General features: G+C 38.2%; 1 protein-coding gene across 4 annotated transcripts in view; it reads left to right on the forward strand.

Annotated features, from left to right (window-relative positions):
- Positions 1–16,082, forward strand: part of Ryr3 (ryanodine receptor 3) — a 565,647-nt gene that overhangs the window by 162,523 nt on the left and 387,042 nt on the right. For all 4 annotated transcript variants that reach the window (XM_087207455.1, XM_087207452.1, XM_087207454.1 and 1 more), the window contains exon 2: positions 5,969–6,088. In XM_087207455.1, the coding sequence (XP_087063581.1) occupies positions 5,969–6,088 (120 nt within the window). The remainder of the gene's footprint in view (positions 1–5,968; positions 6,089–16,082) is intronic.

Below are 16,082 nucleotides of genomic sequence, written 5' to 3' on the forward strand. Positions count from 1 at the left end.
GAGGAGTATTCAAGATTTGTCACAGGGGCATGTGAGAAGAATACAAGCCTCTAAAAAGCTGAAAGAGGTGGAAGAATTTGTAACCTCCAACCAAAGGGGCTTCCTTGGAAATGGTATCTGTGGACAATGCCCAGATGTGATTTAGAACAACTTGAAGCAGTAAGAGTGTCAAGTTGGAAGGAGAAAGTGCAGGTCAGTACCCGGATGAGTAAGTTAAGAAAAGCTGGTAACACGAGGGACTTGTGTTCTGTATTGTACTCAGGAATGACACAAGTAATGAGATGGGCTGAAATACTCATCTTAAAACTTTTATTAGTATGTATTTGCACTATATAGGGATTACATTCATTGAAGAATGGACGAATTGGTACATGATATAACACATCTAAATTCTTTTTACCTCTCTTCCCATTCCTCCCTCCTCTTCCTCCTTTCTTGGTCCCCTTCCCATTTACAAAAGATGTAGCTCCCTGTTTATTATTACCTATCTTTTATCTTGGTCTTTAAATTAGTTGTATTTTGGATTTCCCATATAAGAGAAACTATGTGATATTTAAGCTTGTGTGTTTGATTTATTTCACTTAACATTATTGTCTCAAAGTGGATTCATTTTCCTACAAATGAATCCTACTCATTCTTCTTTATGGCAGAGTAATATTGCATTTTTTATAAATTCCTCATTTATCCATTCATTTGTTTTTTTTCAATTTGTATTAGTACTGCACTTTGCAGTACATAATGATTGTACTCCTCAAGGGGAGTTGGTACATGTACATAATACATCTATTTCTTTTTTCATTCCCTTCCTCTCCTTTCCCTCCCCCTTCTCTATCCCTTGGTACCCTTCCCATTAGAGGAAGATCTATCTCCCTATTTCCAATCATCTGTGTTTTATTTTGCGCTTTATATTTTGGGTTTCTCATGTAAGAGAAATGATGCAATATTTAAGCTGTGTGTCTGATTTATTGCACTTAACGTTACAGTATCAGGGTGCATCCGTTTTTCTACAAAGGACACAAGTTTATCCTTTGTGGCAGGGTAGTACTCCATTGTGTATAAATACCATATTTTCTTTATCCATTCATCTTTTTTTAATTCATTAAGTTTATTTTAGGTGTACATTTTAGGTATACATTATGATCACATTCATCATTAGGAATTTGTACCTGTACACGATATATCTTGGTTCTTATTTTTCCCATTCCCCTTCCCTCCCTTCAACCCCTCCACCCCTCCCTATTTACAAAAGCTTTGTTTTTTCTTTCTTTTCTCATTTTTTTCCTCTTCCTTCTTTCCTTTCCCCTGCCCCTCCTCCCTAGTTTCCCTTCCTCTTTGAACATGTTTTTCCTATTTCACAATATCCATTGTACACTTTGGTACTCATGTATACTTTCAGTCTCTCACATCACAGAAACAATTCAGTATTTACACGTGTGTCCTATTTATTTTACTTAAGAGTATGGTCTCAAGGTGCATCTATTTAGATATAAATAGCTCTAGTTTATCTTTCTTTATGGCTGAGTAGTATTTCACTTTATTAAAAAAACATCGTCTTTATCCACTCACTAGTTGATGGGCCTTTACAAACATGAGTGTGCATATATCACTGTGGTATGATGCTTTTAATTCTTTTGAAGAAAACAAGAAGGGGAATAGCTGGGTCAAATGGAACCTCCAGTTTTAGTTATCTGAAGAATCTCCACACTGATTTTCAAAGTGGTTGCACCAGTCTACACTCCCACCAAGAATGGAGAAGAGTTCTTTTTCCCCATAGCCCTGCCAGCATTTGCTATTGGTTGATTTCTTGACAGCAGCCATTCTTTCTGGGGTGAGGTGGAATCTCAGTGTTGTTTTCGTATGCATCTCACAAATGACCAGTGATGCTGAACATTTTTTCACATGTTTATTTGCTTTTTCTATTTCTTCATCTGAGAAATGTCTATTCATTTCAGATGCCCATTTTTGGATTGGGTCTTTAAATTTGGGAGGTCTGATCTTTTAGTTCTTTATATATTCTAGATAGTAGTCCTTTGTGTGAGAAACAGCTAGTAAAAATATTTTCCCACATTCTGGGTTGTCTCTTCACTCTGTTGGTGGTTTCTCTTGCTGTACAAAAGCTTTTTAATAAGATGAGATCCCAGTTGTTGATTCTTTGTGCTAGTTCTCATGTGACTGAGTCGTAAAGTCTTTTCCTATGCTAGTGTCTTCAAGAGTTCTACCTAACCTATCTTCCAGCAGGTTTAGTGTTTCTGTTTTAATATTTAGATCTTTGATCCATTTTGATTTTAGTTTAGTGAATGGTGAAAGATATGGGTCTAGTTTTAATCTTTGGCAAGTTGAAACCCAGTTTTTCCAGCACCATTTATTTATTTATTTATTTTGTACCATTGATCAAACTGAGAACCTTGTGCTTGTGAGCCAGGCACAGTGCCACTGAGCTAAATCCCTAGCCCTACCAGCACCATTTATTAAAGAGTCTATCTTTCTTCTAGTGAGGGTGTTTGGCCCCTTTGTCAAAGATGAGGTGGCTGAGTATGTCTGGAGTTGTTTCTGCATCTTCTAATCTGTTCCACTGGTATGATATGCTGTTGAAATTAAATCTATATAACAGTTTTGGAAGTATGGCCATTTTCACTATATTGGTTCTGATGAACTTTTAGACTGTTTCCACGATTTAGGTATTATGTACTGTGCTACTATGAACATAGGTATACATGTATCACCATAATATGATGCCCTTAACTCTTTTGGGAAAATACCCAGAAGGAAAATAACTGGCCAAATGGAATACCTATTTTTAGTTTTTTGAAGGATCTCATATGTATTTTCATAGTGGTTGTACTAGTTTACATTCTCAGCAACAAACCTTGCTAGTATTCATTATTATTTGATTTCTTGATTATAGCCATTCTTTCTTGAGTCAGATGGAGTCTGTGTTGTTTTGATTTGCATTTCTCCAATTGCCAGTGATGTTAAACATTTTTTTCATGTATTTATTGGCCATTTGTACTTCTGAGAAGTGTCTATTCATTTCGCTCGCCTAATTTTGAGGGGGGTTCTAATTATTTTGAGTTCTTTGTTCTAGATATTAGGCTTCTATCTGAGGAATAGCTGGCAGCATTTTTTTCCATTCTGTAGGTTTCTGTCTCCTTTGCTGTGTAGAAACTTTTTTTAATTTGATGAGATCCCATTTGTTGATTCATGGTATTATTTCTTGTGCAGTTTGGGCTCTGTTCAGTAAGTCCTTGCCTACGTCCATGTATTGGAGTTTTACCTGTGACTCCAAATGGAATTCAGTACAAAGATTTCAATGACAGACATTTGAAAACTACAGATGTCTGTCCATTAGAAGTTTACAAAGACAGCAGTTTCTGCATGGAGCAAAGGTAGGTATAGTTTGCCGTATCAGGTAGTGTCTGCAGCTGGGTCAGCATTAAGCATAAGGTTCTCGACAAATGTGGAAAAAATCAAAAGTGTTTGGAGAAGCATTATTTTGGCCTGGAGTCCCACACTCTTCTGTGTGTCACCCAGTCTGTTGACATAGGGATGTGCTGATTCAGGGCTACTATTTAGCAATGATTATTGAATTAAGGCAAGTTCACTTATTCCATTAGTTTCTTGGCAGCCTGTGTTAGAAAGATTATAGGACAAGAATATTGCAGAAGACGAACAGAGAGCTAGTGCAAGTTCACACCAAGGGAAGTTGGGCACCCTGGAATGGAAAGAAAATGGGAAATGAGATTGTGGAACAAGATCCTTCAAGGCACATATCGAAGGGAAAACTGCCAAATTTCAGAATTTCATTTGTTTGTGAAAAATCTGGGGCATAATCACATTCCTGTTTTTTCCAAATGCCTAGTTTGGGGTTCTTGTTGACGTTTGTTTTTACAAATGAATTATGTGTAGTTGAGAAATACTTAAATATTTCTCAACAGAGGGTATTCTTGGCAGTTTTGATGGAAAAAAAATGTGTATCTTGAGAACTGTCACTTACATTACAGACCACTTAACTTTCAGGACCTCTGCTTCCCCTTGCAAGTAGCGGCTCTCAGTCATTGTGACAACTGAGAGTATTCTATTGCTAGTGCCTTGTAGGAGGCTCACAGAGCTATAACTGACATAGATTGAGGGGCATTGCCACCTTGAGTAAAAATGTCATTCTTTTCAGAGATTGCACTGAACCAACTTTTGGAAGCAGTGATATTCTAGAATTTTCTTCCATCTCAATTAAAATGAAGACCATGAACTCTGACTTCAATATAAGCCAAGGCACCTGAATTTATTACTGTCTCAATATGATAATTAACAGTGACATTTCAGAACTGTAGTAAAACTATGGTACTCTTTTTTTTCCCCCAGTATCCTTTCCATATACCTGTGATATGTGTCTTTTTTCATTTCCCTGTAGCCCCTCAGCTAATTTTAAGCACCATTTCATGTCTTCGTGGGCATCTGTTACTAGTGAACAGGTTCTCACTCCCACCAGGTGGAGAATTTTATTTTTTTCATTGAAAGACATATCACAGTTCAAGTTTAAGGAAGACACACCACAAACACAGATTATGAAACACCATTTGTACCTGATCTGCCTTTGCAACACTCTGTGACAAACCCAGCTCTTAGGGTATGCATGGAGAAGACAGAGAAAGAGATGCACTAATGCTAACCAGGAAGCTCCAGCCAGCTCTCCTTTTTCATTACTTCTATAAGATAGCTGCTCCTGTGAATCTTCTTAGTGTTCAAATTCAATGGCGAGTAGTGGTGAACTGATAGAGATTATAGACTGACAGATGGGAGGAAAAGGGCTGGCAAAAATTGTAAGAGGATTGTTTTCCTCTCAGCCTCCAGGAGGGCTGTGCATGAAGGGTGCATACTAGCAGCAATGGAGGGCTCCCTCCTTCCTAGGCATTGAGGGGAAGCCACTAAAACAAAGCTTCTGAGATTTTAGGAGAGCTGCTTTGGAGGATGCTTCTTAGGAGGGAGACCCTTGCTTGGGAGTTCAGGGTGGCTCTTTTGCTTGACCTTAAAATTCTTCCACTCTGGATCTTCAGTATTCTTCTGCCATGAATCTAAACTTGTCTTCTGTGACCTGCCGTAACTTTGATCTGTAATGTCTGGCAAATGTACCTCCCACTCCATACATTGCCTCCCCCCAATAAAACATATCTACCACCTCTTTCCACAGCCTAATGTGAGCTTGCCCTCCACTAATCCCACTTACACTGACCTCTCCTGTATTCTCTTTTCCTCATGATCACATCCTATTGTTTTCTTGCATATTTGGAAAGATTGCTGTGATACTTCCTTATTCACGCAGGTGTTGGAGTTATTCGCTCACCTATTCTGTATGCCTTTTATACATCCCAGAAGTGAAGCCCATGCTGTGTATGTATGAAGTATGTCCACTCCGTGGTCAGGTTAAGTATCCTCAATCCAGCCAAAATACATGAGACTGGAAGTGTTTTGGATTTCAGATTTTTTTTCAGATAATGGAATACTTGTATTTACATATTGACATATCTTGGGGATAGGGACCTATGTCTGAACACAAAAGTGATGTACGTTTCGTATACACCTTATACACAATAAATAGCCTGAAGGTATTGAAGTATTTTTAATGCACCTATGCTTTGACTGCAACTCATCATGTGAGGTCAGGCATGAAAATTTTGACTTGTGGCACCCTGTCAGAGTTCAAAAAGTTTTGGCTTTTGGATCATTTTGGGTTTTCAGATTAGAGATGCTCAACTTGTACTAGCTTTGACTGACCTCACCCCAGAATGGAGTTGGGATGCTCAGTGATGCCATATGAATAAAAAATTCTCTTTCCCTAATCAGGTAAAAAGAAAAAGTACATGTCTGGCCTTGGAGATGCACATCTTGCTTGATTCAGACAGTAGGGGGATTGAGGTCTGACTCAGCAGGGAGGCAGCCCCTCACCACTCACTCTGTGTATCTGTCCCGGCAGGAAGATGAAGTGGTCCTGCAGTGCATTGCCAATGTTCACAAGGAGCAAAGGAAGTTCTGCCTGGCAGCCGAGGGACTTGGGAATCGCCTGTGCTTCTTGGAACCCACCTCAGAAGCAAAGGTGAGATTGATTGCCTGCCTGGTATCTTGCTCTCTGGCTTCCATGTAGTCATTTAGGGGAAGGAGCTGCTGGAACACAGGGATGAGGAAAAAAATTTGAAAGGATCCATTTACTTTAAAATGGGAAGCAGATCAACCACAAACTTTAACCCTTCCCCAGGCCTGAAGGTATTGAAGTGAAGAAGTAGAGATGCTCTGGACTGTCAGAGCTCATTCTTCAGGGCACCAGGGATACCTGCAGCTCACCATCAGCACTGACCAACGTATTCTCTCAATACTCCCAGAGTACTGCCTTTGTTTTTAGTAATTTCTAGAAATCTGAGTGCATGTTCTTTACTCTAAGCTGTCATCCTGTTGCTGCAGGGACTCACAGCTGCTCGAGCTTGTGTTTCCCCTCGAGCATACCCCTTCCTGTTCTGACTGGTATAATATTTTTGCTGATTGTCTGTCTGCTGGGATCTAAGGGCAGAGGAAACTACTTGCTCTGGTCTCGCCCTAAGTGGCAGCATATAATGTCATGTCTAGGTGGTAGTATGTAATGTCATGTACTCAAAGTCTTATTTCTCCATATCCGGTTTTCATGATTTGTCTGTCAGGTGGATTTGTCTGCTTAGCATTCTTATAACAAAATGCAGTCCTGGCAAGACCTATATCTCAGTCAGAGTTCTCCAGAGAAAGGGAGCCAATATTATGGATGGATAGGTGGGTGAATGAATGGATGGGTGGGTGGATGAAAGAATGACTAGGTGTCTTAGTTAATTTTCTCATTGCTAGGACAGAATGCCTGACACCGAAAGTTAAAGGAGGAAAGGTTTATTGGCTCACAGTTCATAGAAGTTTCAGTCCATAGTTGGCTGGCTCCATGGCAGGGTGGCATGGCATATGGGCATCACAGAGGAGAAACAGTCCATGGCAAAGCAGGGCAGGCAGAAGGTAGCAAGCAGCAAATCCAAATGACCGTAGCAGCTTCTTTCTGCCCCTTTTATTCTTGATCTAGGCTATGGGGCCTAGGGAAGATGCCAAACCAATCAGTGGACTGATTTAGTAATCATCCGCCCTTACTCCCAGCATCACACACTCTAGATCCAGCCACCTCTAAAAAAGCCCACTTATAGGGCCGAGGATTTAGCTCAGTGGTTTCACCGCCTGCTGCGCAAGCGCAAGGACCTGAGTTCGATCCCCGGTACCAAAAAAAAAACCCAAAAACAAAAAGCCCACTTATGACCACATGAGGCTTTGGGGGAACATCTAAACATAGGCCATAATAATAGGTAAGTATCCCCGGGAAACTTCAGTTGTTATTCTTAAGGCCTTTGATGGATTGGATGAAGTGTCACCAACTTATCAAAAATAATCACCTTTTCTTAAAGTCTACTGGTTATAGATGTTAATTTTATCTACAAAATACTTCTACATCAGAACTTTGATTAGATAAATATACTGTGAACTACCAAAGTGAACACACAACTAGCCATTACATCCTATAAGCTCAGTTTTGCTCAAGAAACTCTTTTTTCAAAATAATCAGAAAATGAGATTTCCTATATGTTAGCATGTCATTTTCCAATATAAAAACATACACACAGACGCAGATGCAGTTTGACTGAATCCTAGAACACCAGAGGTTCAGGCAGATGGCTGCTGCCTCACGTTGCTGCTTCCCCATCCTTAATGGGTCACCGATTCCTAAAGATGGGAATTAGCCAGTACCTGTAGCACAAAGTCCCATTAAACTACATGGCAGGAAGTGAAACAAGGAAGATTTTTAAATCTTTTTTAAAGGTCTTAGACTTAATTTCCCTGAGACCTTTTCTCATTTCCTTTTGTTCTTAGCTAGGTTAATTTTCTTTTCATTCCCAGCAGTCTGGGATAATAGGCGGATCATTAGATTAAAAGTGAAGAGGGTAATTCTCAACCATGAGCTAGTCATATGGCCAAGGATAATCACTCAGCCTTGTTTTCAGTTTTCTCATCTGCCAAAGCAGGGACAATGTGGTACAATGGAAGGCGCATTAGCCAGAAATGCAAACCAGACCAATGAGTCACTCATCAAGGGGGTCATGGAGCAGTAACTTAGGGAAGAGTCTCTGGAAACAGTTTGAATCCTGTCTCCGCTATTAGCAAAGCCAAGACCTTATGCAAGTTCTCACCTTATATAGCTAATTTCCTCATCTCTTTAGTGGGAATGTGATTGCTATTCACCTTATAATGTTCTCAGGATTAAATGAGTTAATATATGTAGAGGGCCTTGTACATGCAAATTGCCTAGCACATTCTAAGCTCTGTGTAGCCATTTGCTATTAGGATTTAATCTCAAGCAAGAAACTTTGTTGATCTATAAAATACGATAACTGCATTTCAGGAGAACTGTGAAAATGAAGAGAAATGATATATATAAAAATAACACAATGCTGATCCTAATACAGCGCAATTTAATAATAGATAGAAATAATAACACCAAGTATAATATTGGTCTCTTGACTTAAAAAACCTGGCTTATGTGAAAGCCAGAAAGATTGTGGCTCAGCTCCCAAACTTATAAAGTGAAAATCTTAGATTAAATACTCATTTAATTATAAAATTATATGTTTCTATAAATGTGACTCTATAGTAGTCTACCCTGTCAGCTTAGAAAAAAACTTACATATTGTGACCTAAGGATGCTTATATTCCCCAGGTATAAAAATGGTAAGCCATATCACTTAGAAATGCACTAGGGATGAGAAAATGTCCTTCCTAATATCCACATAACTTAATAATTGTCTTTCTTAAATTTTTCATTCTGTATTTAAATAAGATAACAGGCTGAACAGTCTCTAATAGAGATACAGCATATTATGCATAATCTTACCATCTTATCATGACAGTTTTCATTCTCACCTTTGTCCAAGGTTGTACTCATAGCATATTCAGACATTATGCTTTTTTTCTTTAATGTTTCGGCTAGCTGCATATTGCTATGTAGACTTCATGAATGAGTAAAAAAAATCATTCCGGTGATTTTGCTGGTTTATTTTAGCCTCCTGGAACAAATATTCAGGAGTAGAATTGATGGTGTCAGGAACATGAATGTTAAACTACTTTCCAAAGAGGATCTATCAACTGTTACAGTTGACATTTCCACTGTCCTGTGAGTGTGTGTCTCCTTTGTTTGCAGTTTTAGGGAAGTGAATCATAAGGACTCACTGAGAAACAAGGGCAAGTTTATGGGAAAGAAAGAGCCTGGGATTTAGCTCAGTGGCGCCACGCCTCCCTCACAAAGTCAAGGTCCTGAGTTCAATCCCTGGTACCGTAACAAAGAAAAAAGAAAGAGCAGATATTCAGAATTTTCGTCACTATTTCCGGCAGCAGCATGTTAGATAAGACCATTTTCTGGTAGGATTATTCTTTCCTGCAGTCAGCTAACTGTGCACATTTCTCTTCTAGCTGCCTGACCCCTCCTTTTTCACTAAATAGCTCTTCTAATTCTCTACCATCAAATTTGAAGCCAGCAGTACCATTCTTAGGTTCATGGAACCTAACAAAAGTCCTACAGTGAGGCAAGCAGGTATATTCTTGCCAAGCTCAAACATCAAACACAGTTCTTACCAGTCACCTACAGAAACAACCAGTGACCTTGGGCATTTCTAGTCAAGGGTATTTCAAGTTCCTTGAAACTCAGACAAAATTGAGATGAACTCTAGAGAACAGAAAGACCTCAAAGAAAGAAGAGTTGAGATAAGGTGTGCGAAAGATCCCCCTAGCATATACATTCTGGAAGGGACATCTGATGGAAGCAAAGATTAAGAGGGTAAAAAAGTAAGGAGCAGATGTATAAACATCAGCATTTGGTGTGGACATGGAGACCATGTTGCATTTGGGAGAACTTTTGTGACTTTGATTCCTATATATCAGCGATGGTGAAACTTTCAGAGACAAGTGCCCAAACTGCAACCCAAAACTCACTTATTTATCAAAAACTGCCAACACTGCAATTAAACCTGAATGGTTGGATGCTGGAGTGACTTAGCTTGCTGCAGTGACTTGGCTCGCATGCTGACAGAGAGGGCTCTGTGTGCCCACTGCAGCATGTGTGCCATAGGTTCACCACCACTGCTGTTCTTCCTTGAAGTTCTCAAAACTGCTGACATTAACTGATGGAAGTACTGTTACTTAGCTTTCCTTTCAAATAAGCACAGGTCCAGGAATTAAAAGTGATCTTGATTTGTAGGAAAGATTCAGAACTATCACCAGAGACCAGGAAACATGGAGGGGGGAGTTTCTTCTTATTTTCATGACAGGAACATTTTAAACAAAAAATTTATCTCTGGATGCAAGGAATTTAATAATTTTCTTCTGGTCCTTCATAGTATATCTCATCTATTTTGTATCTGCAGTGCACACTGGCACTGGATCAATTTAACATGCAGACTCACAAGACTCATAGAAAACTCAAAACTAGTCTTCTCAGAAGGACAAGGGACAGGAGTCCTGCCTTGCTGGCTGGGAAGCATCAGGAACTGCTTTTCTTGCAGATATCCTTGCAGCAGTTGAGCACCTATCTTGTGGGCTCCTTAATGCCACCCTGCCTGACTGCTAATGATGCAGAGAGAGGCACAGCAGGCAGGAGTGAGTCACCATTGTTTAAAAGCCTCCTGCTTCACAAGAACCAGTGTGCCCTGTAACAACTTCACAGGCTTTTGTGGACCTGCAAAGGACAGTCCCAGCTGCAAACAAGAGTCATCACCCTCAGACAGTCACAAAGATTTGACTTTCCTTAAGGTGTTGAGCATCTTTCAGCCCATATGCAGTCTGCCTGTCAGGAATCAATTTCATCACAAGCAATACTCCCCCATAACACAGTTAACATACCAGTTTTCTCAGATTGCCCTAGAAACAAAACTGGACAGTTAACTGAGAGTCTTCTGCAGAAGGAAAAAAGAATTCCATCACCCCGATCCCCCAGTAATCTTCATTGCTGGCAGTTATTCGATAACTGTGGCCTTGTCAGATGCTCCTGCAAGACCAATACCTTTCCAAATCCCAGCTTGCATCTTCTTTAATAATAGATCATCTTTTAAAAATGAAACGATTATGTGAACTTTTTAAAATGTAAGAATGAAGTTGTACTTCCCTTTGGGGGGACACTTTGTCTTACTGATCATGGCCAATTCAAACTGAAAAAGTCGATTTTGAAATCCAATTTTGAACTGAAAATTTCCAGGGGAACTTTTATTCCTGTTGTTTTCATCTGAGTTTTGAGAATGAAGAATCTGCTGCCATTGTTTCTAGAAGTTGTATAGACTCTTAAAACCCAGAATTAAATAATAGCTGTTGTGCAAATATCATTATGTAGATGACATAAATTAAGTTAAAGTTCTCAGCTAAACATAACTTACTATTTTCTATTATTTTTACAGTGTTTAGCTCAGAACAAGATTTACTGTTTATTTTTAAAACTTTAAGTCTGTGGAAATTTGCAAAATCAAAGCCTCTGCCTGAGGGTATATTCTCTTCTTTGAATTCCATTTCAATATATTGTGTTCTCCATAGGCCTGAGATCTTATCAGAGGCTAAAGTATTATAAAACTTATTTCAAAGGCTAAACTATTTATTCCCAAAAAGTTCTAATATGAAGAGACTAATAAGTTGAGATTTTGATTTTTTAAAAGCGTTTATCAGGCATCCTGCACTATATTCCAGGTATTGCAGTGATGCCTACTGCTTAAACTTTACAATCCTAGGAAGCAAATATTGTCTTTACAGAGAAGAAAGGTAGAAGAATTTGAATAGTAAGTGGCTTCCTGAAGAATATTCATTTTAAACTTAAATTGCTGTTAGTAATTAATTAAAAATTATAGTACTCAGAGTATTATGGATCCAAGTTACTTAAGGGTAAAGAAACCATATTACTCCATGTGGTAAGACTTCAGCAATACCCAGGCACACCTCCATAACCCTCCTACAACCTTTCTACATCTGTCCTATAACTTCCTGACATTCCAAAATTGGAAAAATGCATTTGGGGTAAGTTAAAAAGGAACTATTAAAATGCACATTCTGTGAGCAAGCACATGAATCGGTGTTGAGGTTTTATAGCTAATTTTATGCTGTAAATGAGACTTTTGTGTATTTCCTTCAAAGAAGGTGTATAAGGGGTGATGAGGGTGATTACTAAGTGTCTTTATTGGGATACGAAGCGCAGAGAAACATGGTGAAATTGGAGAGGGCCAGCGTGTCCAGCATCTTCTATGTTATGATTGTGCACAATGTCTAATCTTCTGCCTTCCACCAGTCTGGAAGCACTGAAGTCAAAGACTCCCCATAGCTCTATGTAGTGTGGTGTTCATACACATGACCCTAGAGTCAGACAGCTGGGGCTGGTGATTCAGCATACTGCTTAATAGCTGTGTGACCATTAGCAAATGACTTTACTTGTCTCTGCTTCCATTTCTTCATCTTTAAAACAGTCTCAATATTAAGAACAAAACAAAACAAAACTGCACCCATCTGTATTATTCAGTTTTCCCATTACTTGGACACAATACCTGACACCCACAGCTTCGGGAGGGGTTTAATTTGGTTCACTATTTCAGGGGATTCAGTCTGATCAGTTGGCTCCAGGGCAGGAACATCAGGACAGAAGGGCGTGATGGAGCAGAGCTGCTTAGTTCATCATGGCTGTGAAGCAGAGCTGGGGAAGAGATCAAAGAAGGGGTGAGGACCAGATGTAGACCCCACGGTTACTCCTCCTTGACCCACCCAGATACACCCGGAATTGTGCTTTCCTGATCCCCTGGGCAGCTCCCAAACCGATCACGTTGTTAATGCCCTTTAATCATCACAGCGTCTCATACGATGATTATGAAGATTCAGTGTCATGGTTTAACAATTGTAAAGTGTTTTGCAACAATGACTGACACATCCAAAATGCTATTTAAAGCAATAGTAATGTTTATTATTTCTATCACAGGGTGAGACACACATGAAGTCCTGAATGAGTGTTGATTGACTCTGTTAGGTTAGCCATGTACTGAATTCATTAAACTAATAAAATATTTTAAAGGCCTAGATATAAGGATCAGGATCAGGACATCAGTTGTAACTTTTCCGTACTGGAGATTAAGCCCAGGACATTTCCACTGAGATACATCCTCAGCCCTTTTTTACTTTCAGATAGGGTCTAACTAAGTCACTAAATTCCTCAGGCTGACCTGAAACTTTGATCCTCAGACTCCCAGAGTTCCAGGATTATAAGTGTGTACCACCACTCCCAGCGTTTGTGACTTTTAAAAGTAAAATATTAAGGAGGGTCAGAGAAAGTTAGGGAACACGTGTTAAACAATGTGTATGTGGTTCTAAACTGTAAAATAAATCAGTAGGGTATGGGTTTTAATTGTTACTGACTTCCCATTTAATTCTGATGCAGCCAGAGGGTATACTCTGTATCATTTCAGTGTTTTGCATTTTCCTGGGACTTATTTTACAGCCTACCCTGTGGCCTATCTTGGTGAATGTTCTGTATATACTTGGAAAAACTCTGTATTCTGCAGGTATTGGAGGTAGTGCTTTATGAATGCTAAGATGGTTCATAGCAGCGTTCAAGTATTCTATATTTTTATTGAATTATGCCTACTTGTTCTCTCAGTTACTGGTAGGGTGGTATTAAAAACTACAATTAAAGATTTGTCTGTCTACCTTTAGTTCTGTTTCGTTTTATATATTTTAATGCTCTGTTGTAAGATACATATATATTTAGGAATATTTGTTTTCTTAATGATACTTATATCATCATTAAATGATCCTAATCATCCTTGGTCCTGGAGTAGACCTTGACTGATGTTGGTGTACCCATTAGTTCTCTTGCTGTTTGTGTGACACCTCTGTCTCCGTAAATTTCTTTTCACTATGTTTATGCATTTAAATTTTTATATTCAAAATGTGTCCCTTGTAAATAACATATACTGTAGGTAGATGAGGTCCCATCCCCCATTTTATAATCTCTGTTGTTTAATTGGAATGTTTGATCTATTTTACATTTATTATAATGACCTGTTTTCTTTTGTCCCTCTGGATTTTGGTCCTCTGTTTCTCTTTTTCTATCTTCTTTAGGAACAATTAAGCTTTTTAAAAAAAGTATTCCCTTTTATATCCTTTATTGCCTTGTTAGTTTTACCTCTTTATATTATTTTTGAGTACTTACTTTAGGATGACTATACAGAGTTCACAAAAAAAATGTATACATTGGGAAAATAAAAACCTGAATAAATATTTTAATACTAAATTTATTGAGACATCATGAGATTAATACAAGTTACCTTTGGACTCAGTTACAAGAGGTACTCAAAGTGGTGACCATTAGCTTCCAGACATTTATTAGCATGGTAACTGCTGAAATGTGTATACATTTATTTTTTTGGACTCTGTATATATATTCCTAGAGTCACAAGCTATCTATCTATATTTGATTTAATATAACACTATAAAATATTCCTTTTACATTTACATGTTATAAAATGTACAGTACATTCTCATTTTTATTATAGAGAGCCAATTATCTTTTTTAAAAATAATAAAAGGTAGAAATAGTAGTCTTTTAAAACATGAACAATATTTACCATTTTCTGCAATTTTGTTCTTTCCCCTAGATCCAGATTCCTATTTGATAGCATTTTCCTTCAGTTTGAAGAATATCCTCTAGTGTTTCTTGTGGTACAGCTCTGCATAGACAAACACTCCCAGTATTTCCTGAAAATCTCTGTTTTGTCCCTATTTTTGAGGGATGTTTTCTCAAGATATAAAATCTTAGTTTGACTCCTTTTTTTTCTTTTAGCACTTTAAAAATGGTCTTTTTATTGTCTTTTGGCCTCCATTATTTCTGATGAAAAGTTAGCTGTCATTCTTATCATCACTCTTCCAAATGTGGTCTTTTTCTCTGAAAGTTATAACATTTTTTTGTCTTTGATTTTCAGCAGTATGAATGATATGATTCTGGGTAATTTTCTTTGAATTTATTCTACCTGGGTTTTGCTGAGCTTTATGATTCTCTCAGTTTTTGTATTTCATCAAATTTGGAATTTGGAAGCCATTATTTCTTAAAATATATTATCTGCCACATTTTTTCTGTCCTTCTGGAACTCTAATGACTTATATATTAAATTGTTTTATATGTTAGATTGTTTTATATTATTCCACAGGTCACTATGACTGTTAACTTTTTCTTCAACTATTTTTCTATTCATATTCCAATCTGAATATTTTCTACTGACTAGTCCAACATCTGGACTGGCTGTAGATCTGCTTGCAATGACTGATTTTTTCAGTTATGAGTTACATTTACCTATTACTGATTTTTGTATTGTATACTGAACATTGTAGATCACGTTTTATAGTTATACCCATTGCTGTTATCTCCTCCCTGAGAAATACTGTATCTTATTTTAGGCAGTTGACATACTCGTGGATCTCTTTGATCATACTGCCTTGGTCCATTTTAGTTTTTTTCTTAGTTCTAGGGTATAGTTCTTTTTCTGGTGCTATAACATTTCTGGGTATTAATGTAAAGACTGCAGAATTTCCTAAAACCCTCTGCATCGACTTGGACACCAAATTTTGACACTTCACACTAGGTAGCTGCTGAAGCCTTTGTGTATTTTTAGCCTCCCAGCTGTTGTTTTCCATTGGATACTGAGATGGTGCCCTGTACAGTTCACGGGTTAGTCAAAACTTGATAATAGTTTGTGTATTGATTTTGGGATTCCATCATCTGTGGCAGTTTCCTTCTTTCTAGCATTCTCCATTTTAATTTCCAGACATTCCCACAGCCTCAGACTCAGTCCTGAATCCATGGCAGATTTTTTTCTTGATGTCTTTACTCCATGGAGCCTATGTAAAGGACAGTATCCTCAGGGGAAAACTTACTTAAATGTGAATATCACTTTGCGACATTCTATCTATAGATAGTCATAGTTCCTCCAGCTTTACATTGCTCCCACTACTTTCAGACAGTTTATTTT

This window comes from Heterocephalus glaber, unplaced genomic scaffold (genome assembly GCF_053883595.1).
Source record: "Heterocephalus glaber isolate CG9 unplaced genomic scaffold, H.glaber_assembly_v1.0 deba00000809, whole genome shotgun sequence".
Lineage (NCBI taxonomy): Eukaryota > Metazoa > Chordata > Mammalia > Rodentia > Bathyergidae > Heterocephalus > Heterocephalus glaber.